Here is a 15,805-nt window from a genome sequence, read left to right on the forward strand (position 1 = left end):
AAAAGGATGAAAACATCAAACAACTGTACAAAAACTTGCATCAGGAATTTATTTCTGCAATATCCTGCATTGAACAATAATGCATGGTGGATAACATCCCCCTCTAAGTAGGGCAGGTTTTGGTTCCTCCCAGGATGGGGTTACAGATCCCTTTAAAATCCCTTTGACTTCCGAAGAGAAGTTTAGAGCTGCGCGCACGACTGTGCAGTGGGACGTGGCGCGGTTATGACAATCTTTCTACAATGTCAGGCTGCAAATTTCTCAAATAAGATACAAACACAGGCTTGGAGCCCATCATTTTCTATGAAGTTGGAATAAGGGATCATCGCAATTCTACCTAATCAGACGTGACGCTTGCTTCTAAAACTTGCTGGTGAATTTGGCCTAATTTCACTTTTGGTGCATGAGAAAGTTGTATTCTTTTGGCGTCGAGAAAGGTGCAAAACGATTTGGAAACACTTTAACCGTGCGTAATGTGTTGTCCTGCTGAAGTCCTATTTTACATCGAAATGGATCAGGCACCTCCAGGTAAGCAAGCTGTGGTCGGATCTGCAATCTATGCTTATAACATGTTAATTCGGGTTAAATTCTTTGGACATTGTCACCTTTTTAATCATGCCATCGCTGATAGAAAGTTGCCATCTGGCCAGTGGCGCACAGGTGTCCGTGTTCAGCCTGGCACATAGGGCTCTGCCCAGGCATGCATACCGCAATTCGCTTGTCAATTACGTCATACCCCATCGCGGATCAGATGGTTCGGTTGCTTTGTCTCTCAACATGTCTGTGTCCAAGTTTATAACAACTCCATAGAAAATAGCACATTTGTGTTGTGGATTTGGAAGTATTCTGCAAGTGAATAACATAACGGGTGTTTTAGTGCTCATGAAATGCCGCAGGAAACGACTGCTTTGTTCCCTTTTCCCTGGCAGTAGCCTAGTCTATTGGCCGACTATGGTTCATTTGTGCGCTAATATTATATAGGCGAGCTACACAGTTGCATGACAATTGCCTTCTTGCTACATGTAGACAACAATGTACAAAATACATCTAGTTACAAATGCATTTCAGTGTTCCTTTATGGCATTAAGCCTACAGTGAATTACATTTGACAATGTGCATTAGTGTCAGCTGCGATACATGTCATGCACCTGTTTCTTGAGTTGATTTATAAATATATTATTAATTAATTATTATTCTTATTATTTTAATCTTAGTAAGTCTGTGCTGTTTTCTGACTGTCATGTTGTAGCTGACAGCACTTAGAGTGTCAAGGTTTTGGCAGCAGCCTAAAGTGAGGGAGGGTTGTGTGCAGAAGAAAATGTGCTGAGTCTCCCAGGTTTACATTTTTGTTGCACCTGCCTTTTGCTTATTTTGGAATAAGAAAAAGGGAGAGCGGAAGGAGGTTAGAAACTCAACATTTTCTCCTCACTGAGGCTTCTGTTCTGTTCTGGTAACAGGTTACTGAAAGGCACTTTTGTCCTGCAGTGAAATATATCGCCCTGCTCTCTTCTTGATGCGGTTGGCTCCCTCCTCCTTTTCATTTTTGGTAAACGTTCAAGCTTTGGAAGGTCCAGAATTTTGTGTTAGCTTTAAAGCTTTATGGGGAGGAATTTTGAAAGGTCTGGGTTGTAAGAAAAATAAAAAATAAAACGTTTTTGAAAGGATCAGAGCTTGCTTTTTGAGGTTGTTCAGAAGATTTGGCTTTGGGGGCAGTTTGGGCAGAGGATGTAAAATGTAACTCTTTGGATTCAAACATTGGATTCTTACTCCACTTGATGAAGTGAAAATGGGCTGAATATGCATTCATGCAAGTACTGGCTCCTTCGTTGTCCTGCCCTGTGGAGAAATTACAATCTTCCAGGGACAGTTGCTGTGGACAGTTGTTGACTTTCCTGATGCAGAGATCTGATATCACTAGGCGCTATCAGCTGAGAACATGTCTGGGCTTGTCAGGAGAGTTTGACAAGTCTTGTCAAGGCTGCTTGTGTGTGGATTTGAGGGGGGTTGATGGTTAAGTATCTAGTAGGCCGAAGCAAATCTCTCCTGCTCTGCTGTAGGCCTACTGTCCTTATTCATTCATTCAACAGCAGTGGGGCTTGCATGGGTCATGGTAGAGAGGGGGGGGGATCATGTTTGCAGATCAATCCCTGACTCAAACAGATCAATACTGTATGTCTCAGGTAATGGCGGTCTTTCTTAGAAACTGTCATCCTCATCTCTCTTTCTCTTTCTCTCAGCTCTCCCTCCTAGGTCAACAAAGCCCATGACTTCCACCGTTAACAACTGCATCAAGGTGGCACCAGTCTACCTACTGCAGGACGCTGAATGGTACTGGGGAGACATCACCAGGTATACAACTGAACCGTCCTATTCCCTTTCTCTGCATAGAGGAATCAGATTCCTTTGATGGTAATGTCTACCAATAGTTTTTCCTTTTTTTTCTATAATTTTGCTGTAATGTGCCTTTGTCATTCCCCCAGGGAGGAAGTCAATGAGAAGCTCTGTGACACACCTGATGGTTCCTTCCTGGTTCGTGATGCCACCACAAAGACACAGGGAGACTTCACACTAACACTGAGGTAAAATGAACAGGTCTAGAGCCTAGAATGACTTAGTCTCATGTCACTAGTATACTACTAGATTATATTCTCAAATCATCCGTGTTTGATGTAGTCCGAGCAGAGAAGTAGGGCTACTGTGCCTTCCCTTTCATTCCATGGCATCAAAAACTCTCTCCATTGGTCCTTAGGAAAGATGGCCACAACAAGCTGATAAAGATCTACCACCGGGAGGGGAAGTATGGCTTCTCTGACCCCCTGACCTTCAGCTCTGTGGTGGAGCTGATCTGGCACTACCAGCACCATCCTCTGGTGGAGTACAACACCATGCTGGATGTGATCCTCACACACCCCGTGTCCCGCTTCCAACAGGTAGGCATCAGGCACCACCTACCCCTCCTCTTCTCAAAAGACGTTCAGAGACTTGATAGAATAGAGTAAAAAACAATAGAATGTTGTCTTCATCTTGAGTTGATGAAAATCGTATCTGTGCCCAGGATCAACTGGTGAAGGAAGACAGTGTTGATGTCGCTGGGAGGAAACTCCAAGAGTACCACAATCAGTATCAAGAGAAGTCCAAGGAGTTTGACTGTCTGTATGAGGCCTACACTAAAACCTCACAGGTAAGAACATGCATCTTGTGTATTTCAGTGGACCATGTGCCGTGGTAGTACATGAAAAGACAAATCATGTGATTTGACTCTGTTCAAAAGTGGTGTGTTAATGTTGATCTCCTGTCTGTTATTGTAACCCAGGAGATCCAGATGAAAAGGACGGCAATTGAGGCCTTCAATGAGACCATGATGATCTTCGAGGAGCAATGCCGTGAGCAGGAGCGCTATGGAGAGGAGTGTGAGAGGAGCAATCAGTCTGAAGGAACTGAGAAGGACCTGGAGAGGTGAGTCTGGCTCCAGCACAACATCATGACTCTATGGCCCGATACCATTTCTTATTTTACCCCTACCTCTCGCTTTTCGACTTGCCCCTCGGAACAGAGTTAGAAGGCGTAGTGGATGAAATCTTCCCCTATGAAATGGGACAACCCATCAAGACCCTGATATGTCATCAGTAGTATCATAGAAAATAATGGACGCTCACGATTGTTCGTTCACAACTTGGACGTTTCACTCTATCAAGCGATGAAACAAGTCATCAAATAAAAAAGAACAATGCTTCATTACCAGGCCACTTCATGACAGAATAGTGGTCCTCTGTAAGCTAGCAACCCGTGCTCCTACCCTGCCAGTCTGCACTGATATTAGAGGAGCAGTAACAAGTGCAACAACTTCGCTGCTTGTAGTTAAATTTCAGGCATCGTATGCCATCAAAAGGGGGAAATGTGATATGGAAATATGTCAAAATACGGGACTGTCATGTACAAAATCAGCCTTAAAACAGTGTTGTAACGTTAGCTAGCTAATTAGAGACATCAGCATACTAGCAATATTTTGTTATGCTTGTTTTAAAGAAAAGCATTAAACTAAGATAATACAATAGTTGTCATTTTCAAATCTTTAGAAAATAATTACATTTGTGGGTTTCTTTTGTTTGTCCATGATTCGCATGGCATTCTGGGAGATTTCTCATAACACGGTGTTGAGTGTGCCTCTGAAAAACCTTTGTTTGGAGGGCCATGTAGCCCTACCACTTGGCCCTACCCCTCTATCCCAACAAGAATTGGGACACCCTATCCCTACATGTGAACACGCAAGGGGTGTATTGGGATTCGGCCTATATCAGCCTTCTGGAATATTCTTGTATGCTTTTCATAGTGTGAATACGTTGAGGGGGGTGGGGGGGAGGGTTCTTGACACTCATGCAGCTGTGGTTCTACTCAGACTGATGGCATGAGTTGGCCTGACCCCCCCCCCCCCCCCCCCCCCTTTCTCCTTTGACCCCTGACCCTTATGACCTGTAACCTCTCCCCTCCCAGTTTCCTGATGAACTATGAGAAGCTGAAGTCACGTCTGGGGGAGATCTACGACAGTAAGGTCCATCTGGAGCAGGACCTGAGGACCCAGGTGCAGGACTACAGGGAGACGGACCTGAGGATGAACAGCCTGAGGCCTGACCTCTTCCAGCTACGCAACGCCAGGGACCAGTACCTCAAGTGGGTTGAGCCTGATTGATGCTCATTGGATACTTTGATAGTCTTATATGCATTTATCAAACAAAAGTTTTACATTTGTTTAGTTTTTTTCAGGCTATTTTGTATTGAAAGTATTGTTCATGATTGCTTTTAGAGTGTGTGATTATTTGCTCTTTGTAACGTCCTCTTTTTCCTCCTTCTTCGTAATCCAGCTGGCTGATTCACAAAGGCGTACGACAGAAACGCATCAAAGACTGGCTGGGGATTCAAAATGACAGCAGTGATGAGTAAGTCCACCATTGTCCTTCCAAAATACACAACCAGAGCATTCTCTCTATATAAAATAAATATCAGTTAAACCCCAAACCTTTTCAAAGCTGCTTTGGTTTTATAAATGTCCTTTTTCTGTGTGCAGCACCTACGTGTTAAAGGGAGATGAAGCGAAGCTGCCACACCACGATGAGACAAGCTGGTTTGTGGGCGAGCTAAGCCGCATGCAGGCTGAGGAGATGCTTCAGGGCAAACCTTCTGGAACCTTCCTGGTCCGGGAGAGCAGCAAGCAGGGCTGCTATGCCTGCTCTGTAGTGTGAGTATCCTGTACTCCCAAGGCGTCTACTGTATGCCTATGATGCTTTGTGTTTGAGGTTAGAGGCTGAGTTCCAGCAAGGGCTTTCAGGCTGTAACCTATATTTTTACAGTTGTGTGTTTGTCCCAAGGCTTACCCTGGTATATTAACTAGGGTCTTTCTTTCTGTTTCTAGTGTTAACGAAGAAGTAAAGCATTGTATGATCTACAGCACGCCACGTGGCTACGGCTTCGCGGAACCCTATGACCTCCACTGCTCTCTCAAAGACCTGGTTCTGCACTACCGCCTGAACTCCCTAGCACAGCACAATGACGCTCTGGACATACGGCTGGCCCACCCAGTCCACATGACTGTCCCTGTCCCTGTCCCTGCCCCCTGCCCCAGCACAGAGGATCGCCTTCTCCTCCACACTCCTAAACTCTCTGCTGCTGGACTGGCACCAGCTGCCCCGGAGATGTAGACCGACAGACAGACAGACAGACAGACATGTTTGTGTACTGCATCCTATTGTGGACAACTAGAGGGGTTTGTGAAATTTGCACTAGGATGATTCCAACAGATTTTGTGAATGTGATTTCACTGATTGGAGCGTGACCGGAACTTGAATGTCAGCTTGGATTTTCCTTTTCTTTTTCTTTTTTTTTATAAGATTTAGTTTTGTTATTTTAAGCCTATTTTCACCTATTGTTTGTTTTTATATCAATGGACCTCTTCACGAAGGGGATCAAAAGGTTTTGTACAGTATATGTACTGTATGTGTGTTCATTTATCAGGTGCTGTTCATTATTTGGACTTCCCAGGGCCCCATTTTGACAACCCAAATGTGCCACTAATGTCAAATGAGACCACACAATACAAGAGTATTTTAAAACATTTAATCCTGTGATGCCCATGTAGGTTGGATGATTTATGTGGGTTCAGACTATACAATGATGCAGAAATAAGGCTGATTACTCAGTCACATTGCTGTGGTAGACCAAACATTTTCTGACCAATGCTGCAGAAGTATTTTGTGATAATAATGGTTAATCTTGAGACGAGAGAATGCTCCTGTTGAAATGTCATACCCAGTAACTGATGGATAAGTATGTAGCATTAACAATTGTCTAGATTACTCTTGGAATGACATTTTCCATATTGTGCCCATTAACCAAAGCACTTATCAGTGAGCAAAGATACAACCCCATTTAGACAGTTGATTACATTGTGAGCAGGGAAAACTTGCTAATGTGCTGATCAAAACATAAACTGAAGTACTGTATGTTATATTCTGTTACTCGAAGTATAAGCTTTTTATATTCTAGATATATTTTTTCTGATACATGCCACAGAAGATGAAAGTGCAATTCAACAGTATTGGAATTGTTATAGATGATGCTATTATAGGGGGGTAGATATTTGCCACACAAATGCACTCTCTTTGGTGGCATTAATGTGATGTGACCTCCTGAGTTTGTGTGAACTGCCTGAGGTCTGGAAATATCCTGTCTCTTACTTGAACTGTGGCATTGCTCAAGCGATGAATGTTTCTTCATGACATGTAGCCTACATAGCTTAAGAGGAAAGGAATTCATGTTGTTCTTGGCACATTGTTCAAGTTTGAGGACAATAGACACTTTGTGTTAAGATACAGTAAAACTCGTTTATGTGGATGGAGGCTAATTTAGCCTAACGTTAAGCAATGTGAGATTTTGAACTTTTCTTGCTGTAAGACAAATAAACTGATAGAGTTTTGTTGACTTGTGAAATCGTTGGGCTCGAATTTGCTTCGACTGAACATCTCTACACAACACTAAAACCGTGTGCAAAGACGATTTTGGTAATTTGGTGTAACCGGCAAAGTGCATCTGCCCTGACCAACACAAACTAAGCAGGCCAGTAAATGGGAGTGTTGGTGGACTTAAGGGGAGTTGGCAAATTCAAACATGATGTTCCACGTCTAATAATTACCAATAGCAATGCTTATAGAGAGATCATCTAGAACTGCCTTTCACTTCACAGGGAAAATCCTGCAAGAGAGTGGGGAGATAAGAACATCCTGGATAAGAGGAACAACGGGGAAGTGGGAGTAAGATAAACCCTGGACAGACCCATCAGGGCCAATCCCATTGGTCAGTCAGGCAATGATCAACAGGTGGCCTATCCAACCCCAGCAAGTCTGTGTTGGTTGAGGATTAGTAGTATAAAGGATGGGGATGTTCTGGGGGAGATTCCCCCCACCACCACCACCACCACCGTCAGATCCAGGCCGGGGATTATGCAGCGTTCATGCCAGACCTGTCCAGTTCATGTCAGAAACTCAGACCTCTATTTGCATAGAACTTCCTGTTCTATGGGAAATAGAGGTCTGTGGGGAAATTCAGCAATCATCTTTGAAGTTGGAAATGTCAAGAGTTTCCTAGTTGCAAGCACACTGAACGCAGCATTAGTTCCCTCTAACTGTGTCAGCAGAGTGTCTGTCGACAGCTTGCCTGGGTAGACCAGATGCAGTGGAGTCAGGACAGCTTGTACCATCACACCACCATGGACCGCTGAGTCACACACTAAGGGTATGAGAATGTGTGCTTGTCTTTGTACATGCCTGATAAGCATGTATAAATAAGATATCAGTGAGAGTTTAAATCAAATAGCTGACAACAGAATGGGGCTCAATGTTAGTTAGTAGTACACACCTTATATGATCTAGCACTAACCATTTATACATTCCTCTTACTTAACCATATCACTTGGCTCATTCTAACCTGTTTAGTTTGAGCCCACCTGAACCCCCTCTGAGGTTCTGTGCAAGCACATAATATCCTATCATCCCCCTCTCTCATGGTAATATTTGCACATTTGCAGTCTCTCATAAAGATGTATAGTACGTATTTCTTCACCATTCCTCAATCTTGTAGGCTATGCACATTCCCGCCTTGAAATCACTCCTGGGCAACAACCGAAGAATGAATGAGCTTTATAGTCACACCTAAAATACTCCATCAACCTTCTCACAGGCATTGGCAATTGAGAGTTTCTCATTCAGGTTTCCTGAACCAATCACCTGCCCTTTCCCTCTGTCTCCGTCTGCCTCTCCAATTTCACACCAGCCTGCCCACCAATGGAAGAACAGGAGCTCCCTGACTGGCAGCCAATCAGCACCCAGTTGCTATGTTGAAGGCAGACTCGAATCCCAGTGACAGTGACGTAGTGTCACTAGTTTCTCTCCTTTCACCAGCACAGTTAGAGAAGAAAGGCATGGAAATGAGTGAATGATATGATATTGTAATACTCAAGAGTCTTGAATATATATCATTATTCCCAACTATTTTCATGCTGACAAAATGCTCACCCTTAGATGCCATACTCAAAGAAAGTGAATGCATTTATTAACTAAGGAGAAAAAAAGCATCTCAGAAGAATAAAGGATTATTTATTACTGACATTTTCATCATGCTTGTTTCGTTTCTACTCTTACTATTATCATTATTGATTGTATTTATGGCATACTGTATCACGTCTGTATGTGGAACAGATTTCACTGTGTTGTGTCTATCATTTATAATTAGAATCCCTCCCTACCATAAACTAGGGGGAAAGTAATAATAATAATAAGAAGAAAAAGAAGAAGAATGTATAATACATAATAGCTAATGTCTTCAGGTCATACATGCCCTGGTTTGCTGTGTCTCTGCATAAGAATTGACTCCTGGTAACATAAAGGACAGGCACTGGTACCTCGTGATCTGGGGCATTAATATGCTCGTCGTACTCCATTTACTGTATTTTTATTCCAAAGATGATAGCAGAGCTGCAGTATTCAGCTTGATTGGACATCACACGTTATGTAACCTTATGTGGTCCCCTTAATTAGGCAGGTCTATAGCATTATACCTTGTTTTATAACCGTACAAAAGGTGGCCTGGTGCCTTTTTGCCAGGCCTTTTGGCAACGCAAACCTTTTGAACCCAAGACCTGCAGGGAGTATGTCAATGATGGTAACGTTAATGCTTAGGGCCAGGACACTTCCACAGTATTAGGGGCAGGTAGAGCTGAGCTGACCAGGACACTGTCCTCCTCAAACAGCTAACCAGGACACTGTCCTCCTTGACCCTCAGCCCACACTCTATTATCACACCTATTATTTTGAGCATTTGTAACCCCCACCCCTCCTTGTAAATCCTCACACCTTATCTCACCCCAGTCAACGGAGGGCCTTGGTCAACCTGTAGAGTCAAAAGACAATCATGTAACAGGAGGGGTTCAGCACAGAAATGATTAGAATGTCCACCGGGCACGGCGCCAACATTGCAATGTGGCATGAGATTTAGAACCATTAACTCCATGCAGATGGCAGAGGGGCCGCTGGGGACCAATCATGAAGGAATTAGAGCTGGAAGTGTAAGATGGAGAGGTCAGCCAAGAGTAGTGACGGTTGAGAAGGATAAGCTAGGATGAGGGAATCACTATTGATACCCCTTACAAGCCAACAGAGCAGATTTGTAGGGTGTTGTATTGCTGTATTCCTTTCTGGAAAAAGTTTACATAAATTACTCAGATGGTTTAAGAGCTACTGAGTCGATCAGAGACTTTTGCCTTAAATTGAGTAATAACTCTTTATTTGGCAGTCCTGTTTCTTGGGCTACCTAATTGTAGTATTTACTTGAATAAATGCAGTAACAATGGGAGATTTTGGTTCTGTAAAAAGATGAGGGGGAAATATTCTCATAAGATTGCCTAAGTTAATAAAAGTGATCAAATATATCGAAGATATTACATATCTCTATTAATCAATCATTTTAAACCTAGGTCATACAGGTAAAAGAGCACCCCAGAAAGACTGAATAGAGTCCCTTCAAAGTATTTAATATCAACTTAATTGAGAACCAACTGTCATTTACAATGATGATTTGGCCAAAACATTTGGCCAACATTGAGGTGATAAAACATAGAACAACCGATAAAGTATAAGTAAGTATAAACAAATATGAAATACTGTACAGCAGAAACAATACTATTAGAAGGATATCACAAGGACATGGAGGGTCAGCAGATTCAATGATCTGTTTTGATTATGTTGGACATGTTTAAGTCACCAGTTGTTAGCAGCACAGTGTAGGACCATTGACCCGTAGATACATAAGTCAATGTCAGATACATACATTTGACTTAGTAAGTGAATCATCAATCCGTAGCAGGAAAAGTAATCTAGCTCAGGCCAGTGGCCATTGACAGTCTTGTGCTAGAAGAATAACATGTTTTAGTAGACACTGGAGAAACAGTATAGGGGAGGAAGCAGGTGTCTCTGGAAACACAGTGCAGGGGGGGTAGTTGATGTCTCAGGAGGAGCAGTTACAGTTTTTCTCTATCGTTTTAACACATTTTCTCAAAACATAGCTCATTTTCTCTGAACTCTTAACACAAATCCAAAAACTCACACACAAAACCCTAAACTTCACAAATCTCTTGCAAAAGCAAACACTGCATTGAAAATAATGCTGTCTTCTCAAAATGAAATGTTGTGGTCAAAGACACTTGTAACAACCAATTGAACACTGATGTGCACAATGATAAGATTATCAGTAGGCCTTTTGCATTTTCAGTGTTACACTACATACGTACAGTAGTCTGTTATAAACTGTTATGTTTTCATACTCAAATATAAAACACACAAATACAAAAATAGAATGTTTGTTTTTTATTCTGAAATACTGTACACATCTCAGCAATGACAGTTGGATTTGTAAAGTGTTCTTCATACAGAACAAACAATAGAAAAAAGAAAATAAGCCTTCTGCATATACTCTACACAAAGGCCACAAGACCTCGTCGACATCACAGGCAATGTTCTCCCTGGCCAAGCAGATGGGAAAGTATCGCCTAGCATGACGAATCCAGCCCTGATATACTTCAGATTATTTAAACACAGGAGAGCTCACCTTTGGCCCTTTTAGTGCTAAACCTATGATTGCTAATTCAAATGCAATAGGTGTTTGTCCATATGAGGAGTGTGATTGTGTGATTGGTGGTTTGAGTTCAGCATTCTGAATGGTAGTGTTTCCCATGTGAACACAAGAGATTTTATCAAGGAAGTGTGTGCCAAATGTAGAGAATTGTATTTAGTGTTTTGTTAACTGTGTGGTTTAGAGCTGCAAAATGAGTGATAAGCAAGCAATGTGTTTGTCGTTGTGAAGAATTGGTGTGAGATAAAATACACCAGTTTCAGGTTTTGGTCATTGTGTTTGAGGTTCCAATGTTAGTGTTACAATTTTTCTCAGTTGCTAAAATAAATTTCTTGAAACCTCCACCCATTTTCTCAAAACCTTAAACACAAATCCAAAAATTCAAACTACATTCACAAAACCCCAGACTTTCCTACCAAAATCAAACTATCACCTCAAAACCACTTATCCTGTGTTCAAAACCAAACACTGTATTCAGATCATACACACAGCAAGTAAAAATATATTCACCACAGAGCATTCGTTAGACACTACATAAAATAATTTAGGACACAGCAACCAAGGGCATGTCGTTAACAGAAAATGTTAAGTGATATCTACATTCACCACTTTCAAAACAAAAACAGAAAATGCTAAATGAAAAGCACATTACTGCACAATCAAAGTCACTGAGATTCATTCTCCAACATCATGTCTTTGGACTGTAAGGTGGAAGGAAAACCGTTATGAAGCGCTGGTTGTTGGTGAACCACTCACGTATCAGGACAGCACGGTGAAAGCTCACATTGTCCCAAACTATGACATATACAGGATGAACTGCTTGCTGATGCAGCTTCTCACACGCAGCTATAATATCCTGTAGACTACCCAGAAGGTTTGCAAGACGTTGGAGAACCCCCCAGTTACTTATGGCTGCACAATAATGGTGACATTGCCACCACGCTGGTCAGGGACTTCCACAATGGCACGTTGACCAATTGTGTTCCAGCCTCTCGGCCTCCTTTTCGCCAGATTGAACCCTGCTTCATCTATGAAAATGTATTCATGGGGCCTTTCAATGGAATCCAGTTCAAACACTCTATAAAAATAGATAAAAAGTAGTTAAGTACAGTAAGTGATACAGAAAGACAGACTTCTGCAATAGTGCATTTACAGTATATGCACTCCAGATTTACGTACATTACAATATAGTTTACAGTACCGTAAACATAGCAACTGCAACTACTAGCCTACAGTAACAGTAGGCCTAGTAGCATAGAATTGTACTGGAGCATAGAATTGTACTGGAAGCATCAGTGCTGAAAGTGTGTGTAGGTTACACTTACTTGCACATGCTGATATCTTAGAACTCTTGCAGAGTTGCGATCAAAGGGTACTCTGTACACTTGTCTGTTGCATGTGAGGACACCATCAAAGTTGACATTGTCTTCAATCACTCTCTGCTGGATTTCACAGAGTCGGATGGCATTATTTTGAAGGACCATGTCAACAATGAGTGCTTCTTGTTGTTGGGAGAAAAGTGCAGAACTCTTCCTCCTCTGCCTCTCTGTATGTTTCCGTCCATTGTAGATGGATGCACATGTGCCACCTGTGCACTCTGAACTGACTTTTACCCTGCCCAATTGGTCTGATCACATCATTAGAAACATGTGTGTTAAATGTTGAGTTGTTGTGTGGAACAGATGACAACTGGGTTGGAGTTGTGTTCACATTCTGCTGCCAGTGTTCACAATTTTGCAACACAAGTGTATCACAGTGTGAAATGTGTTTAGTGACTAAGAATGTGTTTAAGGTTTGGCAACAAAGAGCGGATGAGTTTTGCAAATTGTGTCTAAGTACCTGAACAGTGTTTAAGGTTTGGCCAAAAGACAAATGAGTTTAGGCCACTGAGAATTTGGTTCAGAGAATGGGGTTTAGTGTTTTAGCAACTGAGAAAAACTGTAAAGCGATAGAGAAAAACTGTAAGGTGTAGCCTGACCTGTCCTGATTCCGTTCAGATAGTGGACATGTAAAAGGATGTACAACCCATGAAATATCTAGATATTGCAACCTCTATGGGCAATGTGTACCATTCTCAACATGATGCATATACTTACATTCATATTGGAGCTAAATGATATGATTTCTGCCCCCACATACTTAGGGAGGCAGCAACACAAGTAGTGTGGTAGCAGTCAGGCTCCCAGTCTCTGGAGGTGTCATGCTTCACACAGAGAGGTTTGAGGTGATGTCATTCACATGGGTTTGGTAATGCTGCCATCTAGTGGTATTGACTGAGGCCCACATCTATGTGAAAATGGCCTGTCAAAACAATAGCATCCGTCTAAGTACCTGAACAGTGTTTAAGGTTTGGCCAAAAGACAAATGAGTTTAGGCCACTGAGAATTTGGTTCAGAGAATGGGGTTTAGTGTTTTAGCAACTGAGAAAAACTGTAAAGCGATAGAGAAAAACTGTAAGGTGTAGCCTGAACTGTCCTGATTCCGTTCAGATAGTGGACATGTAAAAGGATGTACAACCCATGAAATATCTAGATATTGCAACCTCTATGGGCAATGTGTACCATTCTCAACATGATGCATATACTTACATTCATATTGGAGCTAAATGATATGATTTCTGCCCCCACATACTTAGGGAGGCAGCAACACAAGTAGTGTGGTAGCAGTCAGGCTCCCAGTCTCTGGAGGTGTCATGCTTCACACAGAGAGGTTTGAGGTGATGTCATTCACATGGGTTTGGTAATGCTGCCATCTAGTGGTATTGACTGAGGCCCACATCTATGTGAAAATGGCCTGTCAAAACAATAGCATCCGTCTGCACACATGCATTTAGCCACCGCTACTCCAAAACAGTGGGAGTGATAGGGGAACACAAAAGTTCAACATTCGTAGCCAAATCACCCCAAAGTAACTTCCAACCAAAACAGAGAGTTAATTTGAGTTGATTTGAGCACAAAATAATCTCTACTTTAACCTCATTGTAAGTAATTGTAACATTGATTTTAAATCCAAACTTTTGGAGTAGAGCTAAAAGAAGGCAAAATGCTTCCTCGTTCCAATACTTATGGAGAGTACTGTATGTTTAATAATACTAGTAGGCCTACGTTTGTGCTTATGTGCTTATGGTCAGTAGAACCAAGGACCTGTACGACTTGTTTTAGCTGCGTTTTTTTAACAGAAACTAAATATTAAGGAATATTTCATGTAGAAATAGTGTGTGCTTCTCCTTACAGAGGGTTTCAGGATAGACTTTTTTGATTGATTGAAAACTTTATTAGAAGATTTGCAGAAGTAGGTACATGAAAGTACATATTACATACAAGGTCAACTAACAGGATAAAAACCCAAGAAAGCCACTGGCTTATTTCAATTGGGGTCCTTGATTCTCAATTCATCGTTACATGTAAGACAGACAAAAAAACTAGTACTATCTACAAGATAATACAGACAAATAACTAGTACTATCTACAAGATAAACATACATCCATCATGGGAAGAACAATACAACAAAACATAAGGTATGTACAGCGGGTAGGACAGGTGGGGACATACACCACAGGTGGGGGCGGGGGACAAAACACAAAGTATGTACAGTGGGTAGTTCGGGTCTTTTAATCTGATTTTTGATTTAGAGGGTCCAGTTACGGATTGCAGTCTCCTGTAAATGTTTTTTGAGAGTGGTTTTGAAGGTGGGCAGTGTTTTGCACTCCTTTAAGATTTTAGGAAGGGCGTTCCACATTTTTACTGCATAGTTTGCAAACGAGTTTAACCCCTTGTTTGTGGTGCAACGCGGTTGAACGTGGTTCGTGGAGCTTCCTCTGGTATTGTATGTGTGGACGTTGTTCACTTTTTGGAAGTATGTTGACAGGTACTTGGGTGTCTTTGTGGTGTAGCGTATCTTGAAGACCAGGCCCAGTGCAAGCTGCTGCACTCTGTCAACTACTCGTAGCCAATCAAGGCTCAAAAAATGAGCAGCGGTTAGATGTGTCCTAGGGTTGAGGCCTAGCAGAAGCCTAACCAGTTTATTTTGGGCTGTCTGGAGTCTTGTTTTTTGGGCCTTTGTGGTTCTATAGTACCATGATGTTACGGCATAGTCGAAGTGACATTGAATGAGAGCTCATTTAACACAATTAAATGAAACGCGTTTGGTGTTTGCTAGTGATGTGTCCTTCCGTGCCGACGCTTCGTAGCGTGTGTCGAGTAACCAAAGCAGATGTTTGTGGTGCGCGTATCGAGGCATGCGTTGATGACGTATGGTAAGAGCGAAGCTTCGCCTGCCGGCCGTACCACGTGACCGATTCGGGAAATTTGTATAAACTTGCCGTTGTTTTTCTATGTACCCCAGCTTCATCTGTGCCCTGTGATATAGTGATGGGGGAAACGAAGCTTTCGACGCAATTGACAGTTCGACACAATTGTGTCGGAAAAAGTGTCGATCTATCGATGCAGTCGATACAGCAGCTCCACAATGCCATCTGCTGGTCAGGTCATGGTATGGCGCCTGTATCGGCTGATTCACAAGTCAGGAATTTGAAGCAAAATACAATAAGCCCACCGTCATCTGCGATGTCTTGTTCAATAAAGGTGCTGTGACAAACTGTGTCGATGTGTATGTGGCCATATATGTGGTCTT

At 42.2% G+C, this 15,805-nt stretch overlaps 1 protein-coding gene across 1 annotated transcript; it reads left to right on the forward strand.

Annotated features, from left to right (window-relative positions):
* Nucleotides 1–473: 473 nt before the first annotated feature.
* Nucleotides 474–5,693, forward strand: LOC308168938 (phosphatidylinositol 3-kinase regulatory subunit gamma-like; the record flags this gene model as incomplete). Its single annotated transcript, XM_080543576.1, has 10 exons — nucleotides 474–528; nucleotides 2,238–2,349; nucleotides 2,481–2,579; nucleotides 2,750–2,930; nucleotides 3,056–3,181; nucleotides 3,314–3,456; nucleotides 4,492–4,668; nucleotides 4,860–4,934; nucleotides 5,063–5,233; nucleotides 5,408–5,693. 10 exons carry the CDS (start codon nucleotides 474–476, stop codon nucleotides 5,691–5,693), a joined length of 1,425 nt encoding a protein of 474 aa, XP_080399702.1.
* Between the last annotated feature and the right edge of the window lie 10,112 nt (nucleotides 5,694–15,805).

This window comes from Nansenia antarctica (genome assembly GCF_963989245.1).
Source record: "Nansenia antarctica genome assembly, chromosome: 12".
NCBI classification, from domain to species: domain Eukaryota; kingdom Metazoa; phylum Chordata; class Actinopteri; order Argentiniformes; family Microstomatidae; genus Nansenia; species Nansenia antarctica.